Source organism: Dasypus novemcinctus, chromosome 29, assembly GCF_030445035.2.
Source record: "Dasypus novemcinctus isolate mDasNov1 chromosome 29, mDasNov1.1.hap2, whole genome shotgun sequence".
Classification (NCBI taxonomy): domain Eukaryota; kingdom Metazoa; phylum Chordata; class Mammalia; order Cingulata; family Dasypodidae; genus Dasypus; species Dasypus novemcinctus.
The window spans coordinates 567,125-582,061 of record NC_080701.1 but is presented as its reverse complement, the minus strand read 5'-3'; the positions used below and the strand labels follow the sequence as shown (position 1 = coordinate 582,061).

The 14,937-nt window shown below is 45.5% G+C and overlaps 1 protein-coding gene and 1 pseudogene across 1 annotated transcript in view; one reads left to right on the top strand and one right to left on the bottom strand.

Moving 5' to 3' along the window:
* Positions 1-1,110: 1,110 nt before the first annotated feature.
* The window catches only part of CCDC110 (coiled-coil domain containing 110), a 42,725-nt gene continuing 28,898 nt past the window's right edge, over positions 1,111-14,937 (top strand). Inside the window, exons 1-3 of the mRNA XM_071212556.1 lie at positions 1,111-1,194; positions 1,492-2,659; positions 2,753-3,094. Of these exons, the coding sequence (XP_071068657.1) occupies positions 1,111-1,194; positions 1,492-2,659; positions 2,753-3,094 (1,594 nt within the window). The remainder of the gene's footprint in view (positions 1,195-1,491; positions 2,660-2,752; positions 3,095-14,937) is intronic.
* LOC139437815 (nucleolar protein 58-like) lies at positions 8,669-13,850 on the bottom strand (annotated as a pseudogene).

Sequence of the window (14,937 nt, the reverse complement as noted above, 5' to 3'; positions counted from 1 at the left end):
GATATATCTGTAAATAGTGTTATATTTATAAGAGTCTCTCACACAGCTGTGGGGATGCACAAGTCCAGGTTCTGCAGGCAGGTGCAACCAGGGGCTCCAATGAAAGTCTGATGAAGGTCCTTTTTTGGGGAAAGGTTGGCTGTCCAAAGATGACTGGGAAATTCTCAGTGTTGAAATTACATCCCCTTTTAAGGCATTCAATTGATTGGATAAAGCGTCACTCATTGTTGACGGCAATCTCCCTGGTTGATGTAGATGTAATCAGTCATCTATGCAGTAAAGTCACTGGTGACTAAAGCCCATAAATGTCCTTGTATTACAATTAGCCCAGTGCTTGTTTGACTAGACACCTGAGCACCATTACCTGGCTGAGTTGACACATTAGCCTAACCATCACGGTATATACAGGCATGTGTGTGTAATATAATTTACAAAAGAGGAATGAATTTGATAATCTTTACATTCTTGATTAAATATGCGGCTGAGTTCTCCCATTCAAATTCATAAGTAATTGCTATGTAATAACCATTCTTCATATCACAATCCACAACTATCACACAAATTAGAGATAATTATAAATTTCTAAAGTATTAGTAGAGATTAATACATAATGTTAAATAACCTTTTTACAGAAATTTAATTAGTACGAAGATTAACTGCTGTTAAAATTCAGTGGCTTTTTACCTACATGCTCCCTTCAAAGCAACACAATCTATTTAGAGTAGTAATTTATCACACACATTGGTGAAATCTTTTGTAGTTCTCTGGAAAAGTTAATTTTGCCCAGTCACCAAGATTTATTTGAAACTCCAAATTACAGTTTATTAAAATCATCTACAAAATCACAATGAAGACTGTCAAATCCTCTAGGGACCATTTCTACAGAAAACATGAAATTGGAACAAACAAATATTGAAGCCCATAAGAGTTCAATTTCCATGAAAGCAAGCCTTATAATTATCATATAATAAACTATTACATAATAACTTTAAATGCTCAGTCACTTTAAGGTCTATTTGCAAGCGTTGTTATGGAGAAATAAATAATACACACTCATAACTTGTGCTTAAGGAGCACATTTTCCAACGGCCCAGGACAGATGCTGCGGGCATGCCACCAGCCTCGGTCGGAGCTCTGGCTTCCAGCGCCGTGTCCGCCTTTTCCAAACCGTTTGGCCAGGGGCACAGGGAGTTAGTACGGTTTGGCAGATGAAAGCTGTCACTTCTGCAACGGCTTTACTGTTATAATTTAATATACTGTTTACATTTCATTTTTGGACATGAGTCTTTTTTTTTTTTTTTATCACAGGAAACAGTCCTTTTAAAACGCATGTTGGGCCGTTTAAATCCCCAAACGCTGAGACTTCCCTGATGAGTGGGTTGGAAGAGGAGGAATAACAAAACACAAAGGTGAGCGCGAGCAAGGGGGAGGCTCCCGGCGGCGCAGCCTCCGAACACCCTGCGCTGGTCGCCGGGGGCGGGTTCGAGTCAGACGGAGCAGGAGGAGCGCGAGTCCGCGGCCCGCGAGCCCAGGAGCCGCCTGCAGGGCGCGGAGCCGCCCGGCCGCTCTCGCCACGCGGCGAGCCCAGCTGAAGTGGGCCGGACCCGGGCCCGGACCAGAACCAGGACCCGGGCCAGGACCAGACCCGGACCCCGGACCAGAACCAGGACCCAGACCCCGATCCCGACCCCGGACCAGGACCAGGACCAGGACCAGGACCCGAACCCCGATGCCGATCCCGACCCCGTACCAGGACCAAGACCAGGACCAGGACCCGGGCCAGGACCAGGACCAGGACCCCCAAGCCGGAGCAGGGCCAGGACCCGGACCCGGACCAGAACCAGGACCTGGACCAGGACCCAGGACCAGGACCAGGACCAGGACCAGGACCAGACCTGGATCCCGGACCAGGACCAGGACCAGGACCCCCCAGCCGGAGCAGGGCCAGGACCCGGACCCGGACCCGGACCAGAACCAGGACCTGGACCAGGACCCAGGACCAGGACCAGGACCGGAACCAGGACCCCCAACCCGGAGCAGGGCCAGGACCAGACCCGGACCCCGGACCAGGACCAGGACCCAGACCCCGATCCCGACCCCGGACCAGGACCAGGACCAGGACCAGGACCCGAACCCCGATGCCGATCCCGACCCCGTACCAGGACCAAGACCAGGACCAGGACCCGGGCCAGGACCAGGACCAGGACCGCCAAGCCGGAGCAGGGCCAGGACCCGGACCCGGACCCGGACCAGAACCAGGACCTGGACCAGGACCCAGGACCAGGACCAGGACCGGAACCAGGACCCCCAACCCGGAGCAGGGCCAGGACCAGACCCGGACCCCGGACCAGGACCAGGACCCAGACCCCGATCCCAACCCCGGACCAGGACCAGGACCAGGACCCGAACCCCGATACCGATCCCGACCCCGGACCAGGACCAAGACCAGGACCAGGACCCCCAACCCGGAGCAGGGCCAGGACCAGGACCCGGACCAGAACCAGGACCTGGACCAGGACCCAGGACCAGGACCGGAACCAGGACCCGGACCCGGACCCGGACCCCGGCCCAGCGGCCCTCACCCCCGCCCCTCCCTCGCGGCCCCCGCACTTGGGCCCGCAGAGCGGGGTCGGCGCGGGGTCCCGCCTCCGGTTACCAGGCAACCGGATGCGGGGCCGGGAGCGGCGGAGCGGGATGCGCGGGCGGAGGCGGTTGGGGCGACTCTGGGGCCGCAGCCATGAGCCCCGGTAAGAGCGGGCCGGGGCGCTCGCGGGCGGGGCCGGGCGGGTGTGGCCGCGCCGCGCTGCGCCTCGCCGGGTCCCCCGGGACCGCCGGGTCGGGGTGGAGGCGGATCTTCTCCACCAGCCGCAGCCCGCGGGGAAGCGCCCGCCCCCGGCCCGGCCTGCGGGCGCTCGGGCCCGCCCTCCGCGCCCCTGCCCCGGGCGCTCGCCCCGCTCCCGGCGACCCACAGCGCGTCTGGTTCTTACAGAGAAGCCTCTGCAGGAAGACGAGGACGTGGACTCGGTTCTCCTTTCAGCGTCCAAGATCCTAAATTCCTCTGAGGGAGCAAAGGAAGGTGGTGGCGGCGACACAGGTAAATCTCCACGGCGAGGCTTTACCCACGGGCCGCGTGGACTCTGCGCTCGTCCACCGCCCACCCGTGCGCGCACGACCCCGCAGTCAGCCCTTACCGCCCAGTCCCTCGTGCCTCTGTTCTGAACACTCACCTGCACCAACTCGTTCAATCCTCATAACAACCCTACCAAGTAGGTACTATCGTGTCCCCCATTTTACAGGTGAAGAAACTGAGGCACAGAGAAGGTAACTAACTCCCCCAAGTCACCCAGGCAGCAAGTAATAGAGCTGATAATCACCGGGGTCCAGGTCGTAACCACTGCGAGATACCAGACTGCTTCTCTTCATACCAAATAATTGTTGATTATTTGGACACACCAAAAAAGATACATGCTTTTTCTATAGAAAACTAATTTTTACAATATGTATTTGTGAACTACAGAATTTTGTAGGGTTTGAAATAACCAAAAAGCTATAGTTTTCAAGCTCCACGTAAACTATGAACAAGCTGTTAGGTTTAGGGTAATCTGAGAACACTTGGCCGTGGTCAGAGTGAGGAGCCTGGTTGTGGACATTAGCTGAAGTGCCAACTCGGCCAGGTCACGCCCAGTTGTCTGGTCAGCACTGTGCTGATTGTAACACAAGACATTTCATGGGCTTTAATCATAGCGAGCTGATTGCACAGGTGGCTGGTTACATCTGCAATCAGCGGAGGAGATTGCTGTCAGCAGTGAGTGACGTCTCATCCAAACAGGTGAAGGCCTTAAAAGGAGAAGTGACTTCAGCATTTAGAGAGAGAATCCCCATCTCTACTACAGACAGCCAGCGTCTCCGTGAGCTCAGCAAGCACCTTCATGGGAGCCCCTGGTTTCAGTCTGCCCTGCGGAATTTGGACTTGTGCATCCCCACAGTTGTGTGAGACAATTTTACAAAATCTCATACTGTTTACAGGTGTCTTCTGTCAGTTCTGTTTCCCTGGAGCGCCCTGACTAACACGCTGGTGCTCAGTGTGAGATGCCAGGGAGGGAGGCAGTGTCTGACTGATGAGCCGTATCCAGCCCCCAGTTGCCCACAACCCACATAAAGCATGTGGGTAAGCTGGACAAAGAGGAGGGAGGGCAGTGGCGAGCCAGAAGAAGCCTGAGGTCAAGACAGGATTTCTGTACCTTTCCCAATCCAAGACAAATGCCTTGTCAGGGACCTTGAAAGAAGAAGCTGGAGCAGCCACACCTCAGTGTCAATAGGCAAGGTGCCCAGTGACCACCAGGATGAGGAGCGACTCAGAGGAGGCCAGCAAGAACCCAGAGGAAAGTGCCCTGGCCAGTCTTCATGAGCATATGCAAGCTTCACTGTGCAACCATGGGGTGGAAAACCCTGGAGAGGGGAAAGAGTCCCCACAGACAGTTTAGCCTGAGGCGGCTCAATATTTACCTCAGCATTTGAGATCAAAGGAGACTGAGGTACCTTAACACATGGCAAGACCATGTGTTTTCTAACATTAAGAGAGACTGGGGGGGAAGCAGCTGTGCCTCGATCAGATGAACTCCTGTCTACCATATGGGAGGCCCTCGGTTGGTGTCCCAGGGCCTCCTTGTGAAGGCAGGTTCGCCCACATGCCATGGAGCACCACCCAGCCCACAAGCGCTGCGGAGAGCCAACTCAGCAAGGTGATGCAACAAAAAGAAGGGAGACAAGCAAGAGCACAGAAGAGCCTGCAGCGAATAAACACAGAGCAGACAGCAAGCAAGCCACAAGGGGGGAGAGGAAATAAAATAAATACAGACACAGAAGAACATACAGCAAATAGACATAGAGAGCAGACAGCATGCAAAAGCCACAAGGTGGGGAGATGAATTTTTAAAAAAGAGAGAGTGGGGCTCTGGAGAAAGATGTCATCATTTATAGAAAATGAATTGACATGCAAAATAGTTGTCTGAGAGTTATGGTCTTTCTTGGATATAAGCCAAGGAACCTCCAGGATTGTCAGCAGCCAGCCCCAGAATGTAACAGACTTTGCGGAGAAAGCAATGCTTTGTGATGCCTCAATTTGGACTTCTCCTAGCTTCAACCCTGATAAGAAAAGGGAACAATTGCCAGTACCCAATGTACTTGGCTCCAGTGTAGAGAGACGTTTGCCTTGTTTCTACAATCTTCTTCCAGTCTTATCATTATCATCCCTATGAGAGAAAAAAACAAATTCTAGCCCTGCCCCAATGAAGATGTCAGAGTAAGATGCTTCAGGACGTCATCCCTCACATAGTATTTGAACAACCAACAAGAACTGGCAGAAACATCTTTCTAAAAACAGTTAAAGGACTGCAGTATCAGGGCAAGCACCAAACCAAGAAAAACTCTATTTAAGAGCAGTAGGATCTCATGGTTATCTGGCTGACCCCACCCCACCCCTCACAGCTTGGCACAGAGCCAGGCTTTCCTCTCAGTTCAGATCCCCGGTCCCAATTCTGAAGGAAAAAAAATAACCCTCATGCACATACTGAGAGCATGTATGTCTGGCCCAATCTGTCTGGTGGGTGGCCTGAGGGACTTTGCATGCAGAAGGCAGTTCAGAGAGCTCTGCTATAGAATGTTATGGGAAAGCAATCAAGTTGTGCTGCCTGGAACCAGGAATTGCTGGCTGTAAGACATACAGTACAGTGTGCCAGACCACAAACAAAATTTCCTAGGAAAGAGGGAACTTCATAACTGTGTAAATGGGATATTCTAGGGCCACCTGTGTTGCCCAAGACAAAATAAAAGTGAAGAAAGGCTCAGGGAGGCTCTACACTTTGGTTTGGGGCTATTCTTTCAACTCATTTTATGGATAAGCCCTTAAAGAGCATACTAACACAGGTCAATTGGCAAAGACTGAGAAAGGTGTTTTTCCTTCTTCTCTTTCTCCTTCTCATTCTCCTTCTTCTCCTTCTTTTCTTTCTCTTTCTCCTCCTCCTCCTCCTCCTCCTCTTCCTTCTCCTTCTCCTTCTCCTCTTGTCTTAGCTCCTGGTATTAAGAAAAACTCTGTCATAACACTAACTGGATACAAGCATAAGGAACAGACACCTCAGTGCCTAAATTCTATCAATAACACATTAAAATATCAAAATGTCCAGGTTTCAACAAAATGTTACAAAGCATGCAAAGAAAGAGAAAGTGATGGCCCATGCCATAGACAAAGAGCTAAAGGAAATCAGAGAAATGATAGATAACCATAAAGAGAATATCAATAGAAAGGTAGAAATTATGAAAAGGAACCAAACCGAGCTGCAGAGTACAGTAACAGAAATTGAAAAATCCCTAGGGGATGTTAAACAGCAGATTGGATCTAGAATAAGAATGAATTAGTGAATTTGAAGATAAGACCTTTGAACTCATTTAATCTGAGGAGCAGAATAAAGAAAAGTGAACAAAGCTTGACAAATCAGTCGCACACCATCAAGCATACCAATGGACATATTGTGGGAGGCTCAGAAGAAGAAAGAGAAAAAGGCAGAGAATATTTAAAGAAATAATGACTGGAAACTTTCAAAATTTAATGAAAGACTCGAATATATACACCCAAGATGGTCAACTACTCTAAACAGGATAAACCCAAATAGACCTACACTACAGCATGTTATAATTAAATTGTCAAATGCCAGTAATAGAGTTCTGAAAGATACAAGAGAGAAAGTAAGTTCAAGAAAGTCTCAATAAGATTAAGGGCGAATTTCTTATCAGAAACCATATAGGCAAGAAGGCAGTGTGATGACATATTTAAAGTAGTGAAAGTGAAAAATTGCCAACTAAGAATTCTATATCTAGAAAACTATCTTTTAAAAATGAGGGCAAGATTAAGACATCCCCAGATAAACAGAAGTTGAGGGAGTTCACTAGACTAGCCCAATAAGAGAGGCTAAAGAGAGATCTTCAGGTTGAAAGGAAAGGACAATAGACAATAGATCAAAACCCCATGAAGAAATAAAAATCTCCATTGAGGGTAATGATATGGATAAATATAAATGCAAGTACTATTGTATTTTTTGGATCACAAAATAACAAGCTTTATCATAGATTTTTGCACAGGGATGGTCATATGTATTTATGAATATTTACCTCCATCAAATATCTAACTTTGAAACTTATTTACATCTTTGACAATTTTTATCATCTCATTTTCCACAAACCACTATTAGGAGAGGTAAAGCTGACCATCATCTGATTTACAGGTGAGATGCTTAAGTTCAGAGGGGCTGCTGACTTGGTTATGTTCACAGGAAAAGCAGAGATGGAACTCAAAACTATAGTAATTCTTTTTTTTCTCTCCCCTTCCCCCCACCCCAGTTGTCTGTTCTCTGTGTCTATTTTTGCTGCGTGTTCTTCTTTGTCTGCTTCTGTTGTTGTAAGTAGCATGGGAATCTGTGTTTCTTTTTGTTGCGTCATCTTGTGTCAGCTCTCCATGTGTGCGGCACCATTCTTGGGCAGGCTGCACTTTCTTACACTCTGGGCAGCTCTCCTTACAGGGCGTACTCCTTGTATGTGGGGCTCCCCCACATGGGGACACCCCTGCGTGGCATGACACTCCTTGTGCACATCAGCACTGCACATAGGCCAGCTCCACATGGGTCAAGGAGGCCCGGGGTTTGAACCGCAGACCTCCCATGTGGTAGACAGACACCCTAACCACTGGGCCAAGTCCTCTTCCCTATAGTAATTCTAGCATTCGGTATAGCCAAATACTTTTAATGTTTAGGGCATAATGTTTAGCATGATGTTTAGGGCACATAGTAAGAGAGGCAAAACATAAAAGCCCTATGAAACTTGTGGGTACACTAATTATACAGCTGTAAACAAGGCTACTGTTTATATATTAAACACTATATTTGAGAAGCTCAGATTATATCTCATTCCTATTGGCATTTTTTCTTGTTTTCTTTTTATTCCCTTGTTCTTTACTTTAAAAACATTTTGTTTTACTTTTTAAAGTCATTTTAGATTACCATAGAAACAAATTAGGGTCTAGATGAGTAAGATATTATTTTGTTTCACCTTTCAGATTTGCTAGCAAATAAAGTTAGGGATACTTGTTATTGTTTTTGTTTTTCTTTTTGAAGAGATACTAAAAGGTTTTGGTCACCTAATTTAAAAATGATGAAAAAAAAAATAAAACTTTTTTCAAATAAATACAGGGGTAGAATGAAAGTAGAAAATGGTAAAAATAAAAAACAAACATCCCCAAAAGGCAAGAGAAACACAACAGTGAGGTACTTAAGTTGATCCATCTAATCAATGCCTTCCAAAAGGCTGTTTTAAATTAACTATTCACAACTCTCACTTTTCAGATGTAATTAACAAAACAATAATCTTCAAATGCCAAATAAAATATAAAAAGGTCAAAGATTCTCTACTTCAAATATAAAGACACCACAGCATTGCTTTAAATACAAAGAATTTATTTTTATCTGTATATCAGAGACTCTAAGAAAATATGACATAAGGTTTAAGAAAGTCGATATCAAGACAAATAAATTGCCTTATTTAGGTCTGAAAGGTACAGATGATCCAGAATGAATCTTAAGCATGAAGTGTCCACTTTAGTTTCAACTATGGTTTCCTTTCATTAGTCTTCAGTGTCTTTCCTTTTTTCTTTTCCTTCTTTTTTTTTCTGGACTAGGAATTGCTCTGCTGGTGCATGGCTCTTCCTCAGAAAGTGGTTCTTCCTTAATGTGTTTCTTTATATCGTTTTTCTTCTTCTCCATGGAGGTCTCTTCCTCCACTAGCATTTCTACTTCTTCCTCTTCTACTTCCTCTTCAACTTTGATTTTAATCTTGGCACTTTTGTTTTCTTTTCAGTGGTTTCCTCCTCTTTATCTACCTGGTCTATCCCGTGATTTTTAGAACAGGTTGGCAATGTAGACTCACCAGAAGGGCCATAAGTCTTCACTTTTATGTTCATATTTTTCTGTTTTTGCTAATGCCTTTTCTGTTCCACTTATTTTTCTTATCCCTCTATCTTCCAAGTTCGTCAACCTGGCCTCCAGTTGGCTGTATTCTCAACTTCCATTGCAGAACTAGAATCCTCACCAAAAGCGTCATAACAGATAGCCAAGACAGTTTTGGCTGCCAGCATTCAAGAAATCTTTCCTTTGTGTTTCGGACTTGTCTGTCCTACAAGTGAAGCATTATAAATGAGACCATGCTTAGGGATACCCTGTCTAGACTTGAGGGCTCTGAAGAGTGCCTTTTCTGCTCCAAGAATCTGAACTGTAGAAACTGCATGCTTGGCCAAATTCAAAAGAGAATCTGCATCTGCATTAGCAATAAGCTATGCTCCAACTAATTCCCTAATCATGACTGTAACATTGGGTGCAATGGCCATCATTCAGTTTTGTAGATATTCATAGAGGTGGGTTCTTAGATTTCAATTGCCTGGCTAGAGAAATGCAGAATATTGCAAATATCTTCTTCTGAAACTTCTTTTCCCATAGATATTTCAGCAGCTGCTTTCACTTCTGCTTCAATATCCTCTGGCAGTAATTCAGAAAGTTTGGCAGAGGCATAGTTCTTACTATCACCAACTTTCTGCAAACACTCGCAGTGTGTCAAGTTATCTGAAATAATTTTTCCTAGTTCAGGGAAATGCCAGCCATACCATTCTCTGCACTGCATAATGTAATTATTTAGTTCTTTATCCATGTCATCTAGCAAGGAAATTGCCTGAACAATCATTGTGTCCATTTTATCAGCACTAAATTTCAATTGATATTGAGAAAGACTATGGGCCAATCCAAGACACATAGCTGTCGTTTCACATGGTTCTACTCCAGGGATTAATCCATCCATCTGTGAACACATTCCTCTCGTAAGTTCATTAACAACAGGGTTGTGGATACAACTGAGATCCAGCTTTTCCTTTATGACTCTTCTAAATTTAGCATCAGCTACAGCCAGGGATTCATGAGCTTCTTTACTATTTTATTCAGAACTTTCTTTAGCTGCTGATTGATTTTGCCCTTCAACAGAGCTGTGAATGATTTTATCTGCTTCCTCTGGAGTTTCGAATTCATTCCACAGACTATCAACCTCTTGAAGTTTCTTCTCGTTTAGAACCTTAAAGATGGCATAGCCTTATATAGAGTGTAGTTTGGGTTTTTAACTCCCCTTTTTTACTTCCTATATGATAAACAAAGGCAAATGTATAAAATGTAATGATAAATCAGTGGGTTGGACTCATAATGTATAAAAATATAATTTGTGACAAGGCAGGCTGAAAGAAGGGTATAGGAACATAGTTTATGTATACTATTGAAACTAAGTTGGTATCAAAGCAAACAGGAGTGTTATAGATTCCAAATATTGTATTAAGGAACTACAAAGAAAATATTGGAGAATATGCAAGCTCATGAAGACAGAAATTAGAGTACAGGTTGCCAAGGGCGGAAGCAGGCAGAATGGGGAGTTTTTGCCTAATGGGTATAGGGTTGCTGTTTGGGGAGATGGTAGAATTTTAATAATGGAAGTTGGTGAGGATACCACAGTATTGTGAATGGGATTTAATACTATTGAATGATATGCTTGGGAGTGGTCAAGATGGGAAAGTTTATGTCAGTAACTGTTTCCACAATTTAAAAAAAAGAAAGAGCAATAAAAGAGACAATGCCAATTAAATGCAATATACGATCCTGGATGGGATCTAGCAAGGAAGGAGAAAAGGCTCAAAGGGACATTATTGAGACATATGGGAAAATTGGAATATAGATTGTAAGCTTTATATCAATGTTAAATTTCTTGAACTTGATCATTGCACTTGAGGTAGTTACATGTGTGAATGTCCTTGTTCTTAGGAAATGTACATGGCAGTATTAAATGTTCATGAAACATGACACAAATAGCCTACGTTCAATTATTTGGAGAATGGATTGATAGGAAGATAGAAAGAAACATAGAAAATAAAGAAAGAAAGAGAGAGAAAGAGAGAAAGAGAGAAGAAAGGAAGGAAGGAGGGAGGGAGGGAAGGAGGGAGGGAGGGAGGGAGGGAGGGAGGGAGGGAGGGAGGGAGGGAGGGAGGGAGGGAAGGAAGGAAGGAAGGAAGGAAGGAAGGAAGGAAGGAAGGAAGGAAGGAAGGAAGGAAGGAAGGAAGGAAGGAAGGATTCAGCAAATATGGCAAAATGTTAAAATTGATGGATCTGAATACCTAGGGAGATAAGGATATGTTGGAGCTCTCTGTATGGGTTTGTATTATTTTTGTAATTGTACTGTAAGTTGAAAGTATTTTAAAATTAAAAAAAATTTTTTAAGTTAGTTTTTCTTGCTATAGCATAGTAGTTACAAGTGCAGGGTCTGACACAGGGTGGGTACTCAAGAAATTATAATTGTCCTACCTCAGGCACAGCCAAAGATGGCAGTAATTTCCTGCCTACAACTGAAGGCAAAGTTAGGAGGTGTTTTCGTTTATCTACTACACAAAGCTGATCCATGAAATCATTGGCTCTAATAATGGGAATTTATTAGCTTACCAACTGATAGCTTTGAGGCTGAGAAAAATGTCCAAATCAAGGCATCATCAAGACGATGCTTTCTTCTCAAAGCCTGGCTGCTGGCAGTCCTCAGCTCCTCTGTCACATGGCCAGGCACATGGCGGCATCTGCTGGGCTCTCTCTTCTCTGCCAGGTGTCATTGCTTTCAGTTTCTTGCTGCCATGGCTTTTTCTCTCTTTGAATTTCATTCTCTTCACAATCCTATAGAGTAAGACCCGCCCTGGGCCACACTTTAACTGAAGTAACCTAATTGAAAGCTCCTACTTACAATAGGTTTACCCCACAGGAATGGATTAGCTTTAAGAAGATTATTTTCTAGGGTCTAGACAGTTCCACACCCCCACAGGAGGTGGGGCTTTGCCCCTACCCTCTTCCTGTTCTCCTGTCTACACATCATGCTCCCCAAGTGACCCTTCCCTAAGTTCGAAAACAGCAGAATAGTGACCTGACTTGCATAAATCATGCCACGTTTCAAAAAGGTATATAATATTTCTGGGGCCTCTGCTTTTAGGAGAACAAGTAGTGAACCGAATTAACCCATCACTTATTGGAATGGGTATGTGAGAGATACTTTTGAATTTCAGGATTTCCAGTGTCTTATTCCTGCCACTTCTGTTCGACCCAAACCTCCCTCCCTCCCTCCCTCCCTCCCTCCCTCCCTCCCTTCCTCCCTTCCTTCCTTCATTCATCTAAACAAATGTTTTGGGGCTTCTGCCATGTATCAAGTACTATTCTAGGTGTGAGAATCTAACAGCTCCCTCTTTCAGTTTACCTTCTTGTGGGGGGAACAGACAGAGGATATTTGTGTGTAGGATGGTGTCATAGTTTGTGAGAACTGCTATCACAAATACCACACGATGGCTTGGTTTGAACCATAGGAATTTGTCGTTTCACAGTTTCTGAGGTTGGAAGTCCAACCCCAGTCCTCAGGGCCCTGGGCTGGCCTCTCTCCTCCCCTCCCATTGCCTGGGCCCCTGGGCTGGCCTCTCTCCTCCCCTCCCATTGCCTGGGCCCCTGGGCTGGCCTCTCTCCTCACCTCATGTGGCCTTGGCCTCTGGGCTGGCCTCTATCCTCCCCTCCCATTGCCTGGACTCCTGGGCTGGCCTCTCTCCTCCCCTCCATTGCCTGGGCCCCTGGGCTGGCCTCTCTCCTCCCCTTATGTGGCCTTGGCCTCTGGGCTGGCCTCTCTGCCTCAGGTCACAGGGCTGTGTCCTCTCCTTTCTCTGTGACTTCTGGATCCTCTCTCAAGGCCAGACTGATACCCGCCCCACTTAGTTGGACCACACCTTATCTAAATATAACATCTTCAAGGGTCCTGCTTATGGTGGGTCCACACCCACAAGATTCAGAACATGTTTCTTCTGGGGTAACTAAGCCAACCTGACACAGAGGGGAATAAACTGTAAAGAGAAAACTTGGGCACAGAATGGACATATGGAGTTTTGGAGGTGGGTGGGGTGTGCAGTTTCAGAGAGGATGGAGGAGAAGGTCTCACTTAGCAGGTGACATCTGAGCAAAACCAGGGGGCACCGCAGCAATCAAGGCAGATCTCTGGGAGGAGCAGGCTTCAGGAGGAGGGCTGAGGGGGCAGGCCGGCCATTGAGGAACAGCCAGAGGGGCAAGAGCAGAATGTGGAAGGCAGAGGGTCGAGAAAAGTGGGGGGAAGATCTCATGGTCCGTGCAAGAGTCACACCCCCTGAGACTACACACTACACAGAGTCAACACCACCTGCAGTGACCCCTCACACCTGCTGAGACTTTACTACACACTACAGAGTCAACACCACCTGCAGTGACCCCTCACACCTGCTGAGACTTTACTACACACTACAGAGTCAACACCACCTGCAGTGACCCCTCACACCTGCTGAGACTTTACTACACACTACAGAGTCAACACCACCTGCAGTGACCCCTCACACCTGCTGAGACTTTACTACACACTACAGAATCAACACCACCTGCAGTGACCCCTCACACCTGCTGAGACTTTACTACACACTACAGAGTCAACACCACCTGCAGTGACCCCTCACACCTGCTGAGACTTTACTACACACTACAGAGTCAACACCACCTGCAGTGACCCCTCACACCTGCTGAGATTTTACTACACACTACACAGAGTCAACACTGCCTGCAATGACCACTCACACCCCTGAGATTTTACCTACACACTAAGGCATCAATACACCTGCAGGGGCCCCTCCCACCTGCAGGGCTGTGGGTCAACCCGAGCTTCCTGACTCTGTAGCTCACGCTCATCCTGTCCAGGACTGAGCCTCGTGCACATGCCCTAACCTCACATGGCTTTGCAGACCTATTACTTGTGAGAGGGTACTTGAATTGTCATAGCAAAATGCAGGATTTGGAATTGAGATTTACAAATCTGACTGAAGTGGCTGACATCCCATAAAGTGTAATTACCATGCTGTAGTTTTAAAACTCATTTGTTCTTTTAGATGTTAGCTACAAGTGGGTGCTCAATACTTTCTGTATGCATTTAATATGAAATGATTTTCTCTAGGTTTCAAAATAAACTTTCTAGTCATTTATCTTAACTACCTCAAATCGCCCCACTGAGAGCTCTTTTCTTTTCTCCCTTTGACAGAGAATTTAAAGTGGATATAATGTGAATAACATTTCTTACATCCCAATAGTCTTTAAGCTTCTTGAGGACTGGTACCATATCTTCCATTTAGTTTATACAACTTCCAGTATTGTACATTTATCAGGACTTAAATAGTGAAGCATTATTGTGTTCTCTCTTCTGTGATTCTTTGAGTGATAACTTCCCTTCCAATTTCAGAACCACACAAGTCTATGTGGTTCTTTAAGTATTGTTAAATTTTAAAATGACTTTTTCCTTTGGGAATAAGTTGTAGCCAATGTCTGAAATTCATAAGAAAAACAAAGTTATTTTAGTAGCTTTTAAAAATAGATATCTCCAACTCTCTGCCTACACATGCCTTCACTGAAACATCTGAATATCACTAGAGAAAAATTCATTTTGAGTCATACCATAGGTCTAACAAGCACTTGATGCTATTTGGGAAACTTACGTTATTTCCTCAGTAACTCCTTTTTCAAGCCCTCTCCAAGAGTCACTCCTCTTGTCTCCTAAATTCTCCAACAGCGTCTACAACACTTCACAACTCATAAGATGGTCTCACACTGTACGAAAAAACAAGCAATCAAACCAAAACTTCTAATCCTCAAACTTCACATTTTCTAACTTAGCTGCCTGTGCACCCATGTTCTCTGTCTTACCCATTTCAATGAAAGAACTGTCCCTACTTCATTAAAGGTAAGTTCTTGTAGATATTTCTCTTCTGGAATTCTCAAATACCCA